Source organism: Protobothrops mucrosquamatus, unplaced genomic scaffold (genome assembly GCF_001527695.2).
Source record: "Protobothrops mucrosquamatus isolate PMUCROS unplaced genomic scaffold, P.Mucros_1.0 scaffold_203, whole genome shotgun sequence".
Taxonomy (NCBI): domain Eukaryota; kingdom Metazoa; phylum Chordata; class Lepidosauria; order Squamata; family Viperidae; genus Protobothrops; species Protobothrops mucrosquamatus.
Genome location: NW_015386279.1, coordinates 224,767 through 249,667, shown reverse-complemented (window position 1 = coordinate 249,667; position 24,901 = coordinate 224,767). Strand labels below are relative to the sequence as shown.

Genomic DNA, 24,901 nt, shown 5'->3' with positions numbered 1-24,901 from the left:
TGGGTTTTGAATGTGGGAAGCAGTTTTTGGAAAGACAGGTGCTGCCTGATACAGATCTCTTCCCTGGGGAGTAAAGGCCACCTGTGCTATTCTGCAAAGAGGATGGAGATGCTTCAGTGATAGAATAGGGAGCAAACTGTAAATGGTTCAGAAAGAAAAAGAGTCATCCGGTCAAGAGGCAAGAAAATGGGAGCTTATCCACTTTGTTGAAAAGAGAAAGAGACTAGGATAAATTAATTAGCAACGTATTTTGCCATTTGTCAAAGCTTTAACACTACAGAATAAAGTCTGAAAGTAAAGCTGGAGAGAGGCGGAAGAGTTCTAATATACAAATAGTCCTCAACTTGCAACTGATCATTTAATGACCATTTGAAGTTACAACGGACTTCAAAAAAGCTACTTAAGATCTATGCTTGAAGTTATACTTGCTGCCTCTGCCACCACACCACACACACCCCAGTTACTTGACTGTGTTTTGGGCGCTTGGAAACCAGCTTGTATTTACAACCACTTGCAGTGTTCCATGGTCATGTGACCATGATTTGTTAGGGTTTTTTTGCTGGTCTCTGGCAAAAAACGCCCATTTAGGAGACTGGATTTGCTTAAGAACCACAATGACTTGCTTTATGACCATCACAAAAACAGATGTAAAATTGAATTGATCCCATGACTGCAGTGACTTATGACTGAAGTTCTGGAATCTGTTGTGGTAATAAGTTGAGAAATCCCTGTATTAGGCTGAACATTTTATGCATCCCTGAATTTTGGAAGTTTTGTGAGTGCTGCTTCTTCCTTTCATATTGTATAGTGACTTAATTAGATGAAGGGATAGTTATTTTAGTTCAGTTTATATATTTTTTTTTCCTAAAAATTTAGTTGACATAATAAGAATTAAAAGAAAATATAATGGTAAATATACACTGAAATTCCCCTTTCTCCTTTCATAGTGGAAGCTCAGTGCCTGTGTGAAAAGGAACACTTCAACGTTGTTTCATTTGTTAATGTTTAGGATTTCTACCAACCCAATTCCATGTTACATCAAACGTGTTTTTAAGCTGTCTTATTGGTGCCTTTTTTCAAGATTATGACGATGATAGCTCAAAAGGAAAAAAAAGGGACAGTCCTCACGAGTCAGAAGATGGCAGAAATTCACCCTTTGTGCAGGGATAGGTGTCAGTAGTGATATGCAGAGTGAAAGACATGAGTTGGTGATAGATTGGCCATGTAGAGTAAAGGAGGAGGAAAACTAAGAGACAAAGGCTTTGTGGCTGACCGACAGGGTGGATATTGATTTCATCAAAAGAAACAATGAACATACAGTATAAAGTCATAACCATTTAGGAGGGGGAAAAATGTTAAATCTGTCCCTTAAAATCCTTTCAGAGCATCAGGTAGGCGATATTTTCCACAGATGTGTAATATAAAAAGGGTATGTTCCTCAAGGAAATCATTTCAGTTTTCCTTTTATCTTGTATATTGAGGACAAAGATTTTGGAAAGCAGTCTCTTCGCAAAGAGCACGTGAACCCTCCTGCAGAAGTGAGCACGAGCCTGAAGACCTACCAGCACTTCTCCTTGGAGAAAGCCTACCTGAGAGAAGACTTTTTCTGGGCGTTTACTCCCACAGCGGGTGACTTTATACGCTTTCGCTTCTTTAAGCCGCTCCGTATTGAACGGTAAGCTTCAATAGCTTTGGGAAGCGAGGAATGGGAAAGTTTAGCTTGTGGTTGAAAGTCCCTTGTTCTGGTGAAAGACAATTCATCTGCAAAGCAGATTGCATGTCCTTCAGTTTCTTCCCAGTATGCTCCAACTGTTGCCTTTTTGTTTTGAAAGACAGACACCCCCTGAAAGACAGAACAATCTTAAGGTACATGATAGAATTGTTGGCCTGCTCAAAGTTACTGCAGAAGTTCTGCATATGAACTTGTTGGTGGTGCCCATATCACTTTGGTTTTCCATTCTCCAACGTTGCTGGTTGGTGTATTTTTTCTTTTGTCTGAAAGCAGTAATTGCTACTTGAAACTAAGGAGCCTTGATTAGAGTCTTTTTATCCTGCATATATTTTCTCATAATTAGATCATATCTGACATGAGTTATTTTCCACATACTGATACTGCTAAAAATGTATAGAGAAGCAACTAGTATAGTCTTAGGCTCCCAAGTTATGGCGGAATGCTGTTCCTATAGTCTCTAACGCGGTGTTTCTCAACCTTGACAATTTTAAGGCATGTGGACTTCAACTCCCAGAATTCCACAGCCAGCATTGCTGGCTGTGGAATTCTGGGAGTTGAAGTCCACATGCCTTAAAATTGTCAAGGTTGAGAAACACTGCTCTAACGTAACCTTTGGAGTTAGTGGGGGTTGCAGTCCAACACATCTGGAGATTTCCAAGATGGATAAAGTTGCCCTAGTGCTTCTGGAAGATGTAACAATGAGATATAATGAGAGAGACTAGCTTAGCATTAGATGAGTCTGGCTCTTGAGACCCCAAAATAACTGTATGTGAAGTTCTACAATCTTAATCCAACATCATCAGGAGCCTTTGGGCAGACACAAACCTGCAATAGGAGGAAGGGCTCAAGATGTCGCAAGGAATGTTTTAATTTTATTCTTCTCCCCAAAATGCATACTGCTGCAGGCTTGCACGCAAGTACTATTTCAGAGAAGTTATAATTGTTTTCGGTTCAGCCACAACACAATGAAGCCTTTCTTCTCCTTCACCTTGTTGAAGGACTTCATGAATGCTTTTTCCTTTCCTATGTGCCCAATTCAACATTAAATTTATTTTCAATCCCTCAGTCTGAATTTTGGCAAGGACTCATAACAGATGGGGCCTTAGTGGCATCTTTGCTGAGCAGTACCATCCCCAGGGAGACTTGTCTAAACTATAGATTACAATTGTGGCTTCAGAAAGCAAATAATGTTTATTTATTTATTATATTTTCCAAAGACTCGTAGCATTGCACAATTAAAATCAGGACACATAATAATAACTCAAAAATGAAGATAGTAAATCAACCAATAACATTAAATATTAATAATAACATTAAAACAAATACGAATAGTATCCAAAGATTCAGTGCCAACCCTCAAATGTTCTTCTAAATAGTTCTGCTTTCAAAGCCTGCTGAAGCCTACAAGCAAAGGAACTATCCAAATCTCTGGAGAGAATCTCTATTTTGAAGGGCGATGTTGTCACAGAAAAGCACAAATTTCTCACTGAATCTCCCATGAGCAAGAACTTACAGTCAGGTCTCCTAGGACAAGCACACTGGATTGTTAGGAGCTGTTTGAAGTAGAGGGCCAAGCAGAATATAAAGCAATGTAGGCTTTGTAGATCAACACCAGCAGTTTGAATTGTATCCAGGAGGCTATTCACAAGGAATGCAGTGCCTGCAACACAGATGTTATGAGTAACACACAGGCTGATATTTTGTACCAATTGTGATTATTAAATAATCGTTAGAGACTTCTCCATGTAGTGTGCATTGTGCTAATCTTTCCAGGAGAAGGCAAGGGCCTGAGTCACCTTCTCCAGCTACAGGGTACATTAGCTAAAGCTGGGCAAAGATTCCACCTGCCTATCAAACAGCAGCTGTGAAACTAAGGGAACCCTAAATCGTGTACCTGCTCCTTCAGGGTGAATGCTACCTGAACCAGAGTTATCACTGGAGTCAAGTACAGATGAGTTCTGGAAAAAACTCAATCTTGCTGGGATTCAGCTTCAACTTGCTTCTTTCCATCCAAAGAAAGAGAGAAAGATGAATTGTGCATGAACTGAAGTAATTAATAGGAAGTTTGGAAACTGTATGGTGGTTGTATTATACAGCCAGTTGCAGGAAGAGTTTATGATGGGATGCATTAGTTCCTCCTTCGAGGAGGACAATACCATCCCCTCCTAGGCCATGTTGCAAGATTTTACTTCTATAATCTCCATAGATCCTGCAGAATCAAGACCTAAATGAATTTGAACAGCCTTACTGCCAAAATGTTGCCCAGAATTCTCACTGAAGCATATGCCCAGATATTGCTTTTTGGCAGGGAGGGGAAACGGAAAGGAATGAAAGCATTCTGGGCCATAGTCCACCAACTTAATAAGGGTGGATAATTAGAAACATCCCACCACCCTTATCGCTAGGATCCATTCTTACGACCTATGCAAGATTCAAGGAAGCAAGTGCCTTTCAGGAAACCAGGAAGTAGCAGAATTACTATTAAGTTCCCCATTTGTGTAGAGGCATTACTTTGTTCTACCCTTTTTTGGCTTCTTAGGTTATAAAATTACTGCCTTTGTTAAGTTTTTCTTGCATTAGGATTTTCTTTAATTTTGTTACACAAACTGGCTTTCTATGAAAGAATAGCAGGGTAGCAGTTAATGTTGCTTCATTCCATACAGAGATACTTCCTGGTTTTTTTTTCCTGCAGGTGTCTTAAAAGTGTTGTCCTCCTGAAAATGTTAGCATAGTTGAGGTTAGTAGGGTGCAGATTCAAGTGTTATCTGCAGATTAAAAAATTACTGAGGACACAGTTTGAAAAGGACAGATATCCCTCAAGAAATATATTTTGCCGGACATTAAATGACTGAGATGTTCCTTTTGCTTAAGTTCAATGTTAGCATCTTGTATTTTTCGCATATCTTAGGACTGAGAGCCTGTCTGGTGGTTTGGTTAAAGTATTAGAGGAGAACTAGACAGACTCTGTTCTTGTTCTCTCTTAGGCACAGAAACTGGCTTTGGGCAAGTTGCTCCCTCTCAGCCCAAGACTGGGAAATCATAAAACATCTATCCACCAAACAATATTGGTCCAGTATGTAAAGCAGGGGTAGTCAACCTTGGCTCTTTTATGACTCGTGGACTTCAACTCCCAGAATTCCTGAGCCAGCTGTGCTGGCTCAGGAATTCTGGGAGTTGAAGTCCACGAGTCATAAAAGAGCCAAGGTTGACTACCCCTGATGTACAGTATGGTCCATAACCTTGAAAATTGATGTACAGTATGATGAAAATTGATGTACAGTATGGTCCATAACCATGAAAAGGCCTTTATCCTTCAGTGGATTGGATGATGATGATGATGTTGATCCTGATAATGTGATGTTGATCATGATAACAATAGCAATATCACTTAGACTTATATACCTCTTCATAATGCTTTACAGCCCTCTCTAAGCAGTTTAGAGAGTCAGCTTATTGCAGTGATGGCGAACCTTTTAGAGACCGAGTGCCCAAACTGCAACCCAAAACCCACTTATGTATCATCGGGTGCCGGGTGGGCATGGCCCATTGGGTGGGTGTGGCTGCAGTGGTAACAGCAGACTGGGTGGGACTAAAAAGTTCAATCAATCAATTCCAAGTTTGCGAGATCTTTTTTTTTCCTGCGAGAAAAATTGATTGATTGATTGAACCTTTTTTTTTTTTTGTACATGGCGGTGGAGGCCTAAAGCGAAAAGGTTTTATAAAACCCAGCTGAAAGCCTAGGACTGGGCTGATGGCGCACGTGCCCACAGAGAGGTCTCTGCGTGCCACCTGTGGCACACGTCCCATAGGTTCGCCACCACGAGCTTATTGCCTCCAACAATCTGGGTCCTCATTTTACCGACCTCAGAAGGATGCAAGGCTGAGTCAACCTTGAGCTGATCAGGATTGAACTCCTGGCTGTGGGCAGAGTTAGCCTGCAATACTGTATTCATATGCAAATTCTTCAAAAGAATTGTGTACTTATAGAGACAGCTGCAAGCAGATGGAAGGCAGCTCTGTGAGCTTGGAGTAAATTACAGCTTCTTTATTGATTCAAAGAGAAGTACTTTGTGCATGCTCCTGCATTTGCAAAAGCATTTCTTTCAAAGAATTTGCACTACAGTGCAAATGATAGTCAATATCTTTTCTTCTTCTTTTTCTCCTACCTTGGCCTAATTCCATTATGTTTAGGACATCTCAGTTCTTTTGTCTGATGTGCATTGCTTCTCTCTCTGCTATCTTTGCCTGCAGCTTAAACTATATCTTCAGGAACTATAGGAACAATATTAATGTTGTTTCTAGAAATCCATTTGTTTACATTTCTCTGAATTAAATTTCACATCTAATTTTAAACAAAAAAAAATAGGAACAACTTCCCTTTATGGCCTTTTTCTTCCCAATCTACTCCTGCATTCAGGAGGTATTTCCAGTAATGTCTGTTTCTCCAGTTTCAGTTTAAGATGCTAGTTGAAAAGGTCACTTTCATCATGAAAATGGATATTTGTGCTTCTTACTGCTAATAGATCCTTTCAAATGCAGTAGAGTGCTTAATTTGTGAGAATGGACAAACAGTTGATCTGTAATTGGTAGCATGTTTGCTTATACAATATAGTACTTTTCTTTCTCAAAAATACTTTACAGAGATGGTTATTATTGAGTTCAGCCAAAGTCATTGGTGAGGTGAATTTTATGTTTTACCACTGTGGGGGCTCTACAATCATTATTGATTCCTTTTGCACAGGTTTTTCTTTCGTAGTGGCAACATTGAACACCCTGAAGACAAACTATTCAACACAACAGTGGAAGTCTTGCCATTTGATGTAAGTTTGCTGAGTATATTCTGGTTAATTATAATTATTAGATTTTTATTTTGCCTTTTTATATATTTTAGTCCACGCAAGGCAGCAAATGTTCCCAATGCCCCTTTCTCCCCCTATTTTCCTCACAATGACAACCCTGCAAGACAGGTTGGATTGAAAGAATGATTGGGCCAACGATGGCTTTTAGGCCTCACTCCTGAGGCCTGCTTAGAATTCAGATGATCTTCTGGTTCCAGGCCAGCACTTTCACCACGACACCAAAATAGCTCCATGATGGAACTCTGAAACTATTCTCCTTCAAAAGTTTCTGAGTTGCTGGTTCTGGTTTTGGTTTACTCATTATCCCTTTTAGGAACTAAGAATGGCTTTTCTAAAGTGCAATATTACAACATTTATGATTCCCTAAGATTAGGTGGTGGCTTTGGAATCCATAGTTATTACAGGTAAGCCCTTGACTTGTGACTGTAATGGAGCCTGACATTATACGATCATCAGTCATAAAGGTCGTAAAGTGGGTCATCACGTGACCAATTTGATTTGACAACTTTTTTTTTGCATCAGTCATTAAGCAAATCACCATGGTCATTAAGCAGATCCCTGATCATTAAATGAGCCTGTTGTTTCCTATGGGGGATTTTTGCCAAAAACCGGAAGTAAATGCCGGTTTTTGACAAGAACAATGTAAATTGTGTTCATATGACTGCCCCAAATGCAGTCACATGACAGTAGGGAGGGTCCAGCCATTGGAACTTCAGAATTGGGTTGTAACTACCTCAAGGGAGGGTACCTCATGACTTCAAGTGGTCAATTAGAGACCCATCATAAGTCAGAGACTACATGCACCTGTATTAGAATGTTGGCGGCATCATAGATTGTTAGGAGTGAAAGACAGATTATTATTTTGTAGCCGGTTATCTATCTGGGGTCTCAAAGTCTAATCAGAATCTAAATTCCAACATCCTGAGATTACATTGCAAACCTCAAAGCAAGTTCTGCTTCATTATTCTCAATATAAAACGCATAGCCTAAAACACAGAGAAAAGGGTTTTTGAGTCTGATCCTTATTCGGTATCCTTCAGAAGTCTTTTATGAGTCCTTGAAAGGCATAAAAAGTTTTACTGACACTGACTGTTAGAATAATGCTCTCTTTCTCTAAGGGCATGAGTATTGCTTGGTGATTTATTGTCATAGCATTTCACACTGTATACACAGCAGGCTACCTAAATCCTTATAGCTGCCTTTTTGCAAAGATTGTCTGTTTCCCTGAACAGAGTCTGCAGTCAGATAAGGAGGCCCTGCAGGAGGGAAGAGCAACAGCATTCAAGTACCACAGGACGTCTGATGGCTACATACAGATAGGTAAATTGCTGGTTCAAGTCCAACAATACCCTGCCGACTGTAGATGGTTATGTTGCTCTTCATATAATGCAAACACAGAGTGTGATGGCCAGGAAGAGGTAGGATAAGCTTCTTCTGAATTCATTAGCATTTGTCATTAATTGCCCTGGCATTTAGAGTGACAAAGAATGAATTTATTATCAGTATTGAGCATATTGCCCCATCTAATGATTCTGAGTACCTCACAGTAAAACACAAACAATAAACTCTTGCGACACTCCTAAGCATGTACTTGGTTATCCATCTAATAATAAGCTACCTTACTGCAGAGTTTCTAATAATCTAATATTTACAACAAGCTCGACAACTCATAGACATTAAGGCAAGAGAAAGTATGCCACAACAGTTAAAAATGGGCCCCGGAAGTCTGGTCAAAGAGTTCAGTTTTAACAGTCTTTCTAAAGATATCCAATGTGGGGGCAGTGCAAACACCAGAAATCTTAATCCTGAGATCCCACACCTGTCACTTCCTGGTGGGCAAATGAAAGTGGGCAGATTCAGTTCAAATGAAACAATCTGGGAGATATCTGGGAACATGCCACCTGGAGCTTTTTAAGTAAAAGCCAGTGCTTTCTTTGAAATCTTTTGGCAGCCAATGCAGCAACTACAAAATCAATGTTATAATAGTAGAGCAACTCTTATGTTTCGAGCTGCAGTTTACAAATAATTTTCAAAGAAACTCAAGTGAATCATATTGCAGTAATTGTACATCAAGATGATGAGCATGTGAGTATCTTCACCATCTCCCACTCCAGGAAAGGTCACAACTGGAACACCAGCCAAATTGGGTTAGGTTTCTCAGGACCACCAGTCCACCTACTGATCAAGGAGGAATTGTGAGTCCAGAAGAACTTCCAGGTCATGAACTTTAGGGAAAGTCATTAGCCATTAGGAGAAGAAAAGGAGACCAATGTTTTTTCAACAGCCATTCGGTAGTATTTACGCTTGCTTCTTCCACTCCAATCTTTCACAATCTCTAAATCCCTGGTGAAGATTCATCAGCCCTTTTAGTTCATCTCCTGCAATGTAGATTATAATTGGGTGTTATCAGCATGTTGATACTACTTCACCCCAAACCAGCACATGATATCTCCCAATGTTTTCATATATGAGTCATAAAGCATGCATGAGACAGCTGAACCTTGTGGTGCTTCACAGAAGAGGAATCAAGTGCTTAGCCACTCATCCCATCATGATACCAACTGGAACTTCCCATGAGGAAGGAGCAGATCCACTGTAAAATGGTGCTTCTCTTCCAGGTTGTTCAGAAATAGACCATTAACATGACTGAGAGAATAAACAAGACCAAGAAGACTGTATTTGCCTCATTTAGGTCCTGATAAATATGCACTAGAGTGATCGATGCAGTTTCCATCCAATACTCATAGCTGAATCCTATTCAGAAGAGATCAATTAATTGGCTTCATCTAGAAGCCTCTTTAACAAGCATCACACCAACATCCCCAAAACATTCCCTAAAAAGGGAAGATTACAGACCAGGCAGAGGAGCCTGAGATACTTAGACTGAGAGATGGTTTCTCCAGGAGAGAATGCACCACTGCTTCTTTTAAAGTAGTGAATACCATCTCCACACCCAAAAAACAATTCATCACTTCATGATTCTGTCTCTTCCCCCGACTGCAAGTGGGGCAAGAACCCAGTTACAAAAGAGGCTGAGCTTATATTACAGCATACCCTAACCCCCTTTTTTTGTGTCAAAATCCAGAAGCTCAAATGAACCCCAAATGACCTTTAATATGCTACCCCAGATACCTCACTGAACTTCAGACTCAGTAAATTAATCAGCAAAATGTTCTGCAGACATGTCATACAGCCTGCAGGCAACTCTTATCCTTGTCCTTCCCTTAGAGGGAAAAGGACACCAACAGAGCTGCTGTACAACATTTTAACAGTGCAGTAAATGTAGGGAAATAATGACACTTTATTTTTATCAACACAGTATAGGTGATGACCTGGGGTTATATGTCTGCTTAGTTTTATTCACCTTTGGACTTATGCCATGGCAATTAACTATCACTTCTGCCATATATCATTGTGCTCCCTGCATTCAACAGACAGAGTCTGCTTAGATGCAGTCTCATCCAGCACCCTCAGAAGCTCCATAGTCTGGAAGTCATCAAGCACCTGGTCAAAACCAATAAGATCCATTAAACATTTGGCATGGATTATCCCAGTCAATCCCCTCTCCTTGTGGAGGTCACAGGTAATACTAGGCCTCATGCTCATTTGTAATATGACAATGGTAGACAAGTCATCATAATAACCTTCATTTTGAGATCACATGCCAACTGCTCCAAAGAAAACCCTAGAGCCATGGTGGCGAACCTATGGCCACCTGTGGCACACAGGTGGCACGCAGAGCCCTCTCTGTGGGCAAGTGCGCCATCGCCCCAGTCCTAGGCCTTCAGCTGGGTTTAACAAAACCTTTTCACTTTAAGCCTCCGCCGCCGTGTGCAAAAAAAAAAAAGGTTCAATCAATTTCAACTTCTTGCGGGGAAAAAAAGATCTCGCAAAGTTGGAATTGATTGAACTTTTTAGTCCCACCCAGTCTGCCGTTACCACGGCAGCCACACCCACCCAATGGGCCACGCCCACCCGGCACCCAACGATACATAAGTGGGCTTGGGGTTGCAGTTTGGGCACTCGGACTCTAAAAGGTTTGCCATCACTGCCTTAGAGCTAAATATGACCATTTTGTGTGCATTGTTTGAGATCACTTGAGACAAGCCTATGGTGGCCATCAATTCCTACATTCCCCTCAAACTACCTTCACTCCATTGCATGGTAGATGAAATCCCTCAGAACCAACAGCTGTGATTCTCTGCCAATACTCAAGTAATGAGATATAGGAGTTCAAAAATGGACACCAACTGTTATTTATTTCCTGGGTTTTGAAATTTTATTTTGAGAATTAATTTTGAGTTCTTGGATTGGACTATTAATACTCCAAAGAGTCTTTTTTTGGCTACAACCCCTGAATCTAAGTACTTAAAGGTCTGGGTAGAAAAAAATTATAGCAGGTTTTCTACTTTTTAGGGAGTCCGATGTTTGCTTTCGATTACTCACTACTGTGTTTCCCCAAAAATAAGAGCCGGTCTTTTTTTTTTTTTTTTTTTTGCTTCCAAAAGAGGCACCAGGTCTTATTTTTGGGGAATGTCTTTTCCATGGTCTCACCTCATGGCAGCACTGACAGCCCCGCCCAGCTGACCCACTTCTTCTGCCGCCACTTGCGTGTGTCACCCCCAGCCTTCATTTTGCTATCAGAGGCCTTCAAGAAAGCCTCTACAGCCGAGAACCAAGCTCTGGATTGATGCACTCATCACTCCCAGCCTCCATTTTGTCATCCAGGCGACGTCGCACACATCAATCCAGAGCTCAGTTCTTGACTGCAGAGGCCTTTCAATGTACCAGTATCAATGTACGTTCCAGCCTCACCTATGCATATATTTTATTGACCAAGTGTGATTAGACACACAAGGAATTTGTTTCCCTTGCAAAAATTTTCAGTGTACATGCAAAGCAACAGTAATAATAATCATAATAATACCAAAGAGAGAGGGTAGCAAAGATGGGAAAGATAATAATAGTACAGCCATACGACATGGGTAAATATACTTAGACTTAAGACAGTACTGTGAGAATTTGGTGTTCAGCAGAGTGATGTCACAAGGGAAAGAACTGTTCCTGTGTCTAGTTGTTTTGGCATACAGGCAATTCCTTACTTGGAAAGTCTCTGACTCCTTCCTTTCCTCTAAGTCAGGGCTTTTCAACCGGTGGTACACGTACCACTGGTGGTACTTCGGCACCTGGCAGGTGGCATGCGTACGATGGGTTGAAAACCACTGTAAAAAAAAGTATTAAAAAAATGTAAAAGTGGATGAGGTGAAGTGGCGGCAGCACTGCACAGGCTTGTGGGAGAGTCAGCTGGAGCTGCATGAGGTATCTCCGGGACTCTGCTGAGAGCCCAGGATTGGTGCGCGCTGCTCCAGCTGATTGATGGTGCCCTTGGGGATGGTAGGCAGCCGCACGCAGTCTTAAGGCGGAGTTTCAGCTGGAGCTGTGTGAGGTTTGCCTGGGTTCTGCTGAGAGCCCAGAATCAGCACGTGCAGCTATAGTGATTGGCGGCGGATCTAGGATCTTTTTCCTCTTACCCTTGGCCACGCCTCCTTCTCCTTCTCCCTCCTCCACCCATTTGCCTCCAACGTTCCTCCTCGGAGCAGCATGCGATTGCCGATAGGTAATTGCAGGGGCTTTGGGGGGGGTGGCTTCTGCTGTTGAAGTGGGGGCATGGGAGGCGTTTCGGGGTGCTAGTTGGCTATCCCCCAAAGATTCTCTAACTTTAAAACAGCTCTTAGGTGGCAACAGTTACCCAGCACGAGGGGCTCAGGAGAAAGAGATGCCAGCAATGCTAACTCCCAAGAATGAGGGGCTCAGAGGCAGCTACAAGCAGGGGAGGCAAGGAGGGGGGGGCAAAGAAAGGAAATCAAACCTGATTGACAGTGAGCATAGTAACCCTGCCCCTACTCTGCAGAGGGCAGCAGGGGTCTTCCTGCCGCACTGTTGCAGACAAAGAGGGGCTCCAGTGAGGAGGAGGAGGAAGAGGGTTTAAGCAAGCTTAGCAACCGGAGTGGGGATCCCCTCCAAAACAAACGTGCTTCGTGGGTAACCTCCCAGCACGACAGAAGTGACCAAAACCTGCTGCATCCACCCAGCAGATGGAGGGGGAATAAAAACCAAACAGCCCCCGCCCGCTGCCAATCCTCAACAGAAATGCTCATGACAATGAAAACCTCGGATAGGAAGAAGAGCACGGCTGGGCGGGCAGGCAGGTGTCTTGCTCGGTTGTGGCTTGGTGGGGGAAACTTCATCCCCCCCCAAACGCTGTCCTCTCACGAAAGCAGGATGAAAACTCTGAAAAATGACAAGGAAAAAAAGTTAAAACAGAAGAGTGTCTCGTGATGGTTTTCTTCCCCACTTCCTTCTAGCAGTTTAAATATGTAAATACCACAAAAGAAAAAAACTTGGCTTTCTCCCATTTTAATTCAGAAGGGAGGAACGGGAGGATTCGGGGGGGGGGTTGTTTGTTTCAAAGGAAGGGAAAGAAGGGACTTTGGGTCTGTGGCGGGCGCAGCAGGCGAATGATGATAGTGCGCGGCTTCTGGCGTTGGGGGAGCGGTCTTTTTAAAAGAGCAAAACGAGGCAAAAAATAAAAGTCCCCCCCCTCCACCCCCAAGACCTGGATGCGGATGTGATTTTTTTTTCTTGTTCAGAAGAGACACTCTTCTGTTTTAACCTTTTTCCTTTGTCGTTTTTCGGAGTTTTCATCCTGATTTCGTGAGAGGGCAGCATTTGGGGTGGGGTGAAGCTGCCCCCTTTCCCCTCTCCAAGCGCCTGCCTGCGCTCTTCCCCTTGTCCAAGGTTTTCGTTGTCATGAGCATTTCTGTTGAGGATTGGCAGCAGGGGGGGCTGTTTGGTTTTTATTCCCCCTCCCCCGCCATCTGCTGGGTGGTTGCAGCAGGTTTGGCCACTTCTATCGTGCTGGGTGGTTACTCACGAAGCACATTTGTTTTTTGGGGATCCCCACTCTGGTTGCTAAGCTTGCTTAAACCCTTTTCTTCCTCCCTCTCACCGGAGCCCCCCTCTGTCTGCAATGGTGAGGCAAGAAGACTTCTGCCAGGCTGGGGATGATAGGGATCTTTCCTCTGTGGAGTAGGGGCAGGGTTACTATGCTCCCTGTCAATCAGGTTTGATTTCCTTTCTTTGCCCCCCCCTCCTTGCCTCCCCTGCTTGTACTACCTCTGAACCCCTCATTCTTGGGAGTTGGCATTGCCAGCATCTCTTTCTCCTGAGCCCCTCTTGGTGGGTAACTGTTGCCACCTAAGAGCTGTTTTAAAGTTAGGGAATCTTTGGGGGATAGCCAATTAGCATCCCAACACGCCCCCCTATGCCCCAATTCAATGGCAGAAGCCACACACCCCCCCCAAAGCCCCTGCAATCACCTATCAGCTTCTTTGAGTCAACCAGAAGGAGAGAAGAGGATAGAACAATGCAAAGATTCATGGCATAGAAACAGGCACAGGTTTTCCATTAAAAGTGTGGTAAGTCGGTGTATAGATAGTCCTCAACCTACAACCACAATTGAGCCCAAAATTTATGTTGCTAAGTGAGAAATTTGTTAAATGAGTTTTGTCCCATTTTATGACTTTTCTTGCCACATTTGTTAAGTGAATCACTGCAGTTGTTAAATTAGTAACACAGTTCTTAAGTGAATCTGGTTTCCCCATTGACTTTGCTTGTCAGAAGGTTGCAAAAGGGGATCAGATGACCCTGGGACACTGTGACCATCATAAATATGAATCAGTTGCCAAGCATCTGAATGTAAATCACAAGACTCTGGGGATGCTGCAACGATCATAAGTGTGAAAAATGGTCATAAGTCACTTTTTTTCAGGGCCATTTTAACTTTGAACAGTCACTAAGCGAACTGTTGTAAGTCGAGGACTACCTGTATTTTATCACTTTTTTCCTCTCTTTTTTTTTTTGATCATCAAGCTTTTGACACCTTGCTAGGCGACTGGTGGTACTCGGATATTGTCATATCCTAAAAAGTGGTACAATTGGTGAAAAGGTTGAAAAGCCCTGCTCTAAGTAAGGAACTAGCTCTATTCTGTGCCTGGAAAATGAACCAAGTCCTGACCAGGCAGCATAAAAGGTGGGGGTCTGTTTATACAGCCCTATTAAGAGTAATTCCAACAGGCACTTCCTCTGCAGACTTCTCTTTGCTATCCTTCTGTATCTGCTGTCTCCCTCAACCTCCTTCTTCAACCCCCACACAGCCCTTTAGTTAGAGCAGCCTTTTTGCTTAGCAAGCATTGTAGGCACTTACAGTCAGGAGCTGTGGCTTACTCATAAGGAGTAAGGAGTCTTTACACCACCCTCACTATCCGTCTGTTGCCAATTTCAGTGCAATCCAAGAACTTCAGTGTGTTTGTATAGCCTCCCCATTTGGTCTCAAGGCCAGGTCCAATCCATCCTTTGTGTGAGTCTGTAACTTCTCCACTATCCCATTTCTTTACTACTGTCAATCCATTTACATACAAGTTTTCCATTTTGAATCATCTTTACTCTCTTCACTTTTGTTTTCTCTTAATTGTCTAATATTCTGTATCCTATCAAATAAAACTATGCTCAAAATATCATTCAGTTAACAACACAAACTGATGCGGGTTAAAGTAAGTATCGAAAAGTATGCTATCTTAACACTCCTTTTTACCTCCCCCTTCTCTCTCTCTCTCTCTCTCTCTCTCTCTCTCTCTCTCTCTCTGTGTGTGTGTGTGTGTGTGTGTGTGTGTGCATTTGTGTGCATCCTTGCATATGCATAGGTACCTTTACAAAAGGGCCTTGAGGAACAAAAGAAGATATGGCGGCAAGTGATTAAGCAGTGCCCTCTACTGGGCAACTGGGAAGGCTTTGCAAATATACCCCTTAGCACCCTTCTGATCAAAGATGTTGCAGTAGACAACATTTGCTGTGTCTCTATTGCCTGCAGCCTTTTTTTTTTTTTTTTGCATTATAGTAGACAATGTTGTCAGACTAACTTTTGTTTTGTTTGTAGGTTCTTTTTACCTCTAGAAATCTGTCATCTGCAAAGGTTCTCTTGAGACATACTGTATCAGAAAATGCAATCGTTCGGCATTCATAAAGGACAGAGTCGTATAGCACACCTACAAATTTACCTCCACTGCCACATGTTTGGGAGTTGTTGGAAAAGAAGGGGTCAGATGGAAAGGATGCTGGAATCCAGCCCAATAGGGAGCCTTTAGTCCAGCGGTTCTCAACCTATGGGTCGCGACCCCATTTGGGGTTGATTGACCATTTCACGGGGGTCGCCAAGCAAAGCTGTCCGCCATTTTTTTTCCCCCTTTTCCGGCGGGTGTCTTACCTCCCTTGGGCTGGGCCAGCTGGTGGTTGGCCTGCTCCGTCTCTGCCACTTGCCAGCTACGCCTCGGCCAGCGCAGGGGGCGGAACCACGCATGCGCGGTGCTCCCGAGCAGGGAAAGTCCTCGACTTACGACCGGTTGGGTAGTCCTCGACTTATGACCGGTTTAGTCCTCGACTTACGACTGGTTTAGTCCTCGACTTATGACCGGTTTAGTCCTCGACTTACGACCGGTTGGGGGGTCACGGCATTAAAAAGGTTGAGAACCACTGCTTTAGTCTAAACTGCGATATATAGCTGGTAACGTTCAGGACTTGCGACCTCACATACCTAGCATAACAACATGCAGTACCTATTGAGGAATGTCACAGAGTGCTGTGTGTGAACACTAACCCATGGCAGTATGACATCCACACAAACATAGTAATTTGTGGGGTAAAATCATCCCTTGAAATCTCTTCATTGGATTTCAATTGACTGAGGTTGAGATTTTTCTTTTTTTAAAAAAAGAATATAGTATTAGAACAGGGGTAGTCAACCTTGGCTCTTTTATGACTCGTGGACTTCAACTCCCAGAATTCCTGAGCCAGCTAAGCTGGCTCAGGAATTCTGGGAATTGAAGTCCACGAGTCATAAAAGAGCCAAGGTTGACTACCCCTGTATTAGAATCTCATCATGACAAAATAAAGGAAACTTCAATGCCAGTCATTGCAAATATTGATGCAGTTCTTTTTTAAAGAGGACGTTGGTGGCTTCACAATTAAAATGGTGCCCGAGACTGATTGAAACAGTAAATGGAGTGCCAAAGCCTGCCTGGTGATATAGAAGAATGGCTGCTTACGTTCATAGAGAGCTCATAGCCGGCTAAAGTCCTGTCTGTCTGTCTTTTCACAGGCTCATTTTCAAAGGGCATCGCTGAAGGAGAAGTGGACCCTTCCTTTGGCCCTCTGGAAGCAATGCGACTCACTATCCAGACCGACTCTCCTGTGTGGATAATCTTGAGTGAGGTAATTTTTTTTAAATTTTAATTATTTAAATTTATATACCGCCCTATCTCCCTTACGGGACTCAGGGCGGTGAACAGGCAATAATAAAAAACAATAAATATTGAATAAAAAGCCTGCTCTAAAATACCCCATATAAAACCCCTAACAAAGCCCAATTGGTCATCCTGGTCAAGCTATTAAATGGGGAGGGGGTACAGACACTGACTGTTTTCTCCCACAGGGTCCTTTCAATTGCAGGCTTATCTGACTGCACAATGAGGAGTTATTATTTAATCATTCCAGCCAAAGCTTCTAAAATTGCATCTTCTTTATCTCTTAACACACAAAGTTTCCAATCAATGCTAGTAAATGCCACTGTTGCAGGCTTGGGACAAGTGGAAGTTGGACAAGTGAAAAAGTCAAGGTGTCTCATGGAGGCCTCAGCTGCTGTAGATACCTGGCACAGTTGTCCCCAGGATATATAGGTAGTCCTTGCTTACCAACCACTCATTTAGTGACTGTTCAAACTTATGGCAGCTCTGGAAAAGGAGACTTAGAACCAATCCTCAAAGTTCTGGCTATCCCAGCACCACCACCCCGGTCAAGCGAATGTGATTTGGATGTTTGGCAACCAGCTGGTACTTATGATGGTCACAGTGTCATGTGATTGCCATTTGCGACTTTCTCTCCTAGCTACTTAATGGGGAACATGCCAGGGAAAGTAACAAGTCACTCTTCTTTACAGCCTCCCTCACCCAGCAGAAGGAACTCTCAGCCCTTTCTGCTCTTCCACCACTGTCTGACTGCTGGCCTTCTTGTAAGATGCCTGGGACCTACTTAACAACCTACAGTCCTTGCTTATTAACAGCAGTGGGAAGTGTTGGGATTGTCGTAGTTAAACGATGCAGTCACATAACATTGCGTTTTACGATCATGTCTGAATTGGGAAATTCTGGTCCCAATTATCGTCAATAACTGAGAACTAGCTCTCAAAGCTGGCACAGCTGCCATCCTCCTGCAGCAAAAAGAATCCAGTCGCTACTTTGGGACATTCTTTTGCTTTCCAAGAAAAGCTCTTCAGATTGTTGCTCAAGCAAGATTAGAAGGAGCATCCTAAGATCCATTCCATCCAATGAAGGCCACTAAAGCCATTGAGTCATTATGACTCTAGTCTACAAGAACATTCCTTATCTCCATTTCTTGACTTTGAAGATTATTATTAAATTGCAGATCAGGAACTGGGCAGGAAAGAATGTTGTCTTCAAGGACAAAAGCCTGGTTGCTCACTCCATGTGGCATTTACATCCAGAAGTTTGTGGTCAGGGGAAGCGCGCCATTTCTTAGGTGCAGCCTCATCAGCTGCCATGCCATCAAAGGCTACTTGGCCTTCCGCAACAGCTTCCCCTCCAAGCTGTTGGCTTCCCGGTGTTCCTGGCAATGTTCCAATTCCATTATACCCAGATAGCTGACTGGAGTGATGGGAACTGGCATCTGGAATGCATGCAAAAACACTACACAGCTGGAGAAGATTTAATTCTTTCAACAGCTATTGGGAATCTAATAATATTGGTAATAAGATTATAACATTTGGGGGTTACCAAGTTGCTCTTGATAGTCTACTATTGTTATATTGTTCTAGGGAGTCGCAATACCATAAAGTTTAATACAATAACATTTAAGAACCACTCTTATAACTCAAACAATAGCTATAGGAAAGTCAGCAGCACACTACATTTTAAGGCCTTAAGTAAATCAGGGCATCATATTAAGCTATTACGTGTTTCATTTGGGTGGTTACGTGAACATAACCACTGTGGCTTGTAATCATAGCTTATTATTCAGCATGTTCTGCAAACAATCAGTGTTTGGATCTGTTTTAGGGTTTTACAGTAACCTCATAATTCTGTCAGATAATGAAATCCTTCCACATCACACAGAAAGAGTGTAGTTTGTAGTTTGGACAGTAGTTTTGTTACGCAACTTACTCTTTTGTAAGAGAGATAATTTATAAGCCCAAATGCTGATTGGCTGAATTCTGATCAATTTTCTTTTGTTATTCATGTACTTTCAGATATTCCTGAAAAAAGCTGACTGATACTGAAGTTACTGAAGGGAGTAATATATCCAATGGCTTTCTAGCTCTTCCATTCTTCTAAGACAGTGAAGATGCATCAGAATGAGTGAGCTACAAATGGAGCAAAGCTAGATGCGTAAAGAGCACCTCCTGCCCCAAGAACAGGAAGAAAAGTCTTGTGGTGAAATTTGGGAGAACCTTGGAGTTTTGTTACCATTCTTAAATGAAGAAGGAAAGAATTTTTCACATATAGGTGCTGGGACTCAATTACAAGAAGCACCGTTGCTGGCTTATCTCACAGTCAGTTGCCTTTGCAGCTAGAAAACAAACATAGAAACAAATAAGAACTCTAGGGATGAACGTCCTGTGTAGAAGGTGGTTTTTTTTTTGTTCTCTTGAGTAAGGACCATGTTGTTCCTATATTTCTTTCTTCTTCCTTGGACATTAAACCAGAATGTATCATTAAAAGGTACATTTAGAAGTGCAGGTTTATGGAATGTGAAGCTAACGAAAGGGAAACTTGACGGTTGAGCACTTATGGAAAAGAACCAAGATATAATAATACTTGATCTCCAACCTTTCAAGTAACCTTTGCTAGGTCCCCACCTGAAAACAAAATGCAAAGGAGAACCATTCTTAAAAATTGCAGGGGTGGCAGATGGCAGGGATAAAAAAAAGAATGTGTTAGAACTGCCATGGTTGAACATGCCTCTTTCATAAATACAGATCATGTTAAACTCTCCAGCCTTTTCATGCCTTGGGAATCAGTGCAAAGTTTGCCCTTTTAAATCTGTAATGTACTGGTTGATGTGAATTTTAAAAAAGAAAAGAAACTGTAGATCAATTCTCAAAGGATAGGGGTTAGAGTATAATTTAAAACAAAAACCCAATGTCTCTAACTATACACTGGAATGCGTTATACTACTTTCATGTGCTGTATTTTTTTATTATTGGATACCTTTGGTTTTATTCAAGAGTGTGTGCGTGAGTGTGTGTGAATACACATACGCTCACAGACATATATATATACATATATATATATATATATATAAAGGTACACTGTAGAAAGTGTTTTATTGCATTTTCCTTAAGCAGAGAAATCTGACAAGCTGAAAATATTTTGCAGGTATGTTATAACTATGTGAATGATTTGTCTTTTTGCATGAAGGTATAGCTATAGCCAAGAGATATTTTTGCAAGGGGGAAAACGTCTATTAAAAGCAAAACTTAGCCATTTCCTCTGCATGCCAGTGTCTGTGCAATACAAAGAATATTAGCATACCAAAACTGGGCATTTTACTTCCTTAAAAATACCCATTATAAACTAGAAGATAGGTGTTTTGTCCCCTAATAAATGTTTTTATAATTTATAATTCACCTTCATCTTTCCTAGGCCATGAACTTGCATAATCTTACTTAACTAGCAGCCTTGCTGGATCAAATGAATGGCCATCTCATCTACTATATTGGGCAATGAGAAGACCTCCGCTTGGATTGCAGAATATCTATCTGACATGAAAGTTATTTATCTTTTCAACCAATTTAAACAAAGCCATCTAATAGACCTATAACTTATCGAATATTTTAGATTGGTCACTTTTCAGTTCTTTGGTAAGATTTAAAGACCTGGAACATATTTTATAAGAACTGCAACTTCACATTTGATCTCTTTTAAGACTCTTAATATCATCTGAATCTAGTGATTTCTTCCATTTGTCAAAAAGATCTAGAAGTACGATTCCCAACTTAACATCGAGGGATGTCAGTATACTTTTAGGCATCTTTAGGCCACTCACTAGTCTTTCTGTTTCAGTTGACATTTTATATTTCCAAGACATTATTTCAATTAAAAGAAATACAACCTATCCAGGGGGAAAAAAGACCTAGCTTGATTTTGGGCGTTGGGCCTAATATAAGCCCTACCCCCCAAAATAAGCCCTACTTAAGACCCTGCCCACTCCATCCTACCGTAGGTTTTTGGGTAGGTCGGATTGCGTTCCTCCTCTCCCCCTGCCTTGCCTGCTGCCAGTGCCGCCACTGTGAGGTGGCCTGAACATTAAGAGAGCCGGGACCTGAGGCAAGCAGAGGCCGCCTCCTTTCTATCCCTGCCCTGGATTGGGGAATCCAGCAGGCAGGCGGGGGTGGGGACTGGTCAAGGCCTCAACCAGCAGCTTCTCTCTTTCACCTTCACCCCGAAGCAGCCTCCGGAGATGGCCTGTACTGCCCCACGGGCTTTGCCGGCTTTCTCTTCCTCTGCGGAAAGGCAGGAAAGAAAGCTGGGCGTCCCGAGACATCCCACTCTGGGAGGCAACTCAGGTTTCCCTCAGTGGGGGAGGAAGGCTTTAGAAACTGCCTTTTCATTTACATTCATCATCAATATTGTAATCCGTCCCTTTATTTTTCAAAAAAATGATTTACCATGATTAGCTTCGTTGATTGCCAGTGGGAAGGCACGGTGTGAATTCTGCGCATGAGCCACAGAAATACAGACACTCACACCCTCAAAGCTCACGCCGCTTCCTCACTCGGGACGCACCACTGCTTTGCAGGCGCGTTCAACTTTGTGGCTCAGCTAAACTCTTCAGCTGCGGCAGGCCGCAGTTCCCATCAGCTTCAAGAAGCCTGAGTAATGGAAAGCTTAGGCCAGGTTCCACGCAGCTGAAGCAATCTGGCTCACCCAGGGTCATCCCAGTCCTCCAGCTCCGCCGTACATGTGGGATGACCCTCCCATGAGAGCCAACCTGACCCTGGGCGAGCCGGATTGCTTACAGGGAGAAGCTACGGGTTGCAGGAGGATGACTGCAAAAGGCACACGCGGATCCCTCAGCTCCTGGAGGTATTTACGGTGGAGCTGGAGGACTGGGATGGGCTGAAGCTAATGGGAACTGCAGCCCGCCGCCGCTGAAGAGTTTAGCTGAGCCACAAAGTTGAACATTCCTGCAAAGCAGTGGCGCGCCCCAAGCAAGGAAGCGGCGTGAGCTTTGAGGTTTTGAGTGTCTGTATTTCTATGGCTTGTGCGCAGAATTCACACCACACCTTCCCATTGGCGATCAAGGAGGCTAATCGTGGTAAATACAAATCATTGTTTTGAAAAATAAAGAGACGGATTACAATACTGATGATGAATGTAAATGAAAAGGCAGTTTCCAAAGCTTTCCTCCCCCACTGAGGGAAACCTGAGTCGCCTTGTGGGGCGGGGCACCAGTTGGGCTAGGCCTTGTGGTAAAAAAATAAGACACCCTCCAAAAATAAGCCCTAATGGGTTTGGACCAAAAATAAATATAAGACCCGGGCTTATTTTTGGGGAAACATGGTAGGAAACTGGCATGCTCTGAAATACACGGCTATCTTCCAGCATCACCTTCATTTCCAAAAATCTTCTGGGCCTCAAATGGATATGAAAGGGCAAATATAAATAGGAGCAGGAACATACAAATGGCAAGTAGTAATTTGGTAAATCAGAGTTTTTTGCATGTTTATATCCTTGGTAGCAGATAGTGGTGTGATTTGTCAGCGATAAGACTGATCAGTATAAATATGGGCTGCCGTAGTTTAGACTTACTGAAGTTTGCTCAGCAGCTAAGGGCAACCCCATATAGAGTGAATTACAGTAATTTAAATAAGAGATGCTCAGGGTATGACTTGCTGTCCTCGCTAAAGCTGGTCCTTAGGTTATAACCATTCACTCAGTGAACATTCAAAGTTATGACGCTGAACAAAGGGGGACTTACGTCCAGTCATCGGGCATTCTGACCATTGCATGGTCCCCACAATCATATGATCACAATCTGAGCACTCAGGTGCCCTGGTTATGATTACAATATTGCAGTGAGCTGTGGCCACATGGTCTTCATTTGGAACCTGCCCTGACAGCTTCCCACAAGCAAAGTCAAAAGAGAAACCAGCAGGGAAGACCAAAGTCACCCCCACTCTTTTTCTCCTAAGAGTCCTTCTGCAGAATATGAGATCCCAGGAATCTTGTATTCCACAGTACTCCCCACCCACCCATGTTCCTTAGACCCTGTCTGCAGTCCCTGCCAGCCCACCCATGCTCAGTAGCACTTGCCTGCAGCACTGCTTGCCTAGGATTTCAGTCACCTAAGTCCTCTGTTAACGACCCACATGGTCTCAGGGTTATGACAGTAACTGGGATTGCTGTTGCTTTACAACCACATCATTTAGGAATAAGGATTCCTGTCCTAACTGCTATTACAACCCAAGGATTACCTATGTACATCCTATTGCAGGAAACTGGCTGCCCTTTTTCAGTTGCATCTACTTTTGGATTCAGAGCCAATAAGGACACCAGTATGGGTAATCGAGGTTTTATTCCAGGGCAATATGAAAAACAAAGGAGAAAACAATCAAATACAACGTACAAAGAACACAAGGCTAACATCTAAGAAGCACTGAAAGTATACTCTTACAAAGAGCATATTACTAATATCTAAGAAAGACAAAGAAATCTTGCACTTTTTCTGTTTGTCAGGAAACTTCTCCATGTCAGCAAATGTATATTAACTCCCAGGTTAGGTCTGCTCTACAGTTCCACTCTACAGGGGCTTCTGACTGGTTTATATAAATCATAGGTAATAATCGTATCTATATACAGTATTTCTGCCAAGGACAGGGTGGATTGGTGCATCTTATCAAGCAGTCCACTTGTCCTTGCCAAGAACAAGGAGGAGAAGTTTATCTTTTATCTTCTCTTATCCTTGAAAGGCCATACTAAGGGCAAAGAGTGCCTGTTTACTTCAGGTGGTTCAAGCCAAGAACAGAAAGAGTTCCACCACTATTTTGAAGTTTGGAATCAACTAATCTAGGGTGGAAATACTCAAATGCATTTCAGTGTGCAGCTATTATATGGAAACATAGAATTTGGCACACAGCACTACTCATTTTTGCCTTGCCAATCTTCCAGTGGGACCTCCATTATGCTGGCTCATTAGCTTAAGCTAAGCAAAGACTTTCTTAGTCATGGCATTCAACTGTTCCTCTAGGACAGTGCTTTTCAACCTTTTCACAGATTTTATCACTTTTAGGATATGACAGTATTCAAGTACCACCATTCTTAGCAAGGTATCAAAAGTTTGATGACCAAAAATAAAAGGGGGGGAAAGTACTAGTTTTAATTTCTTTGGTGGCAGTTCCTTTGCTGAATCACTTTCCCTTTGCACTGACGATTGTATGATGAATTGATCTGTATTTATTAATATCCACCACTACCTTGGTGGTAAGGTGGCTGGTCGGCCCTTCTTCCTCTCTCTCTCTCTCTCTCTCTCTCTCTCTCTCTCTCTCTCTCTCTCTCTCTCTCTCTCTCTCTCTCTCTCTCTCTCTCTCTCTCTTTCACATCCTCCTTCGTTGATTCTTCTGCTTGTCTCACAGAAGCCTCCTCTTCTCTCTCTGTTTCTCCTCACTGCTTGCTGGGCTCTCCTTGCACAGCCTCTGCTCCTTCACTTGATCCTCTGCTTGTCTCACAGAAGCCTCTCTCTTTCCCCATAGTCTTTTTCTCCTTTCCCCCTTCCCTCCCGCCAAAACCTCCTCCTTTTATATTCTCTCCTCTCTCCCTGTCCTCCTCCTTTTCTTTTCTGGGTGCACCACTCTCGGGCTCAGGGAGAGCTCTAGCATCGGTCACTACCCCAGTCTCACTCTCCCACACAGTCACCCAAACCCCAACTGGCCATTGCACACACCACTGATCAGCTGGAGCTGTGCACGGTGATCCTGGGGCCTCTGCTGAGCCTCAGTAGCCCTGCAGTTCCAGCTGACTCTCTCACCCCAGGGCCTGTCTGCTGCTCCTGGTGATAGCGGAGGTTGTCGGAAGCGCCTATCAGCTGGAGCTGTGGGTGCAGATCCAGGGCCCTCAGCAGAGCCCCAGCAACACCTCAGCTCCAGCTGATTCTCTGCCTGAAGATTGTGTGTGGTTGCCGG

The 24,901-nt window shown here is 42.9% G+C and overlaps 1 protein-coding gene across 1 annotated transcript in view; it reads left to right on the top strand.

Annotated features, from left to right (window-relative positions):
• Nucleotides 1-20,328, top strand: part of MGAT4B (alpha-1,3-mannosyl-glycoprotein 4-beta-N-acetylglucosaminyltransferase B) — a 102,512-nt gene extending 82,184 nt beyond the window's left edge. The window contains exons 11-15 of the mRNA XM_015825958.1: nucleotides 1,482-1,675; nucleotides 6,474-6,552; nucleotides 7,824-7,911; nucleotides 16,805-16,917; nucleotides 18,968-20,328. Coding sequence (XP_015681444.1) covers nucleotides 1,482-1,675; nucleotides 6,474-6,552; nucleotides 7,824-7,911; nucleotides 16,805-16,917; nucleotides 18,968-18,991 — 498 coding nt within the window. The 3' untranslated portion in view covers nucleotides 18,992-20,328. The remainder of the gene's footprint in view (nucleotides 1-1,481; nucleotides 1,676-6,473; nucleotides 6,553-7,823; nucleotides 7,912-16,804; nucleotides 16,918-18,967) is intronic.
• The last annotated feature ends 4,573 nt before the right edge of the window (nucleotides 20,329-24,901 follow it).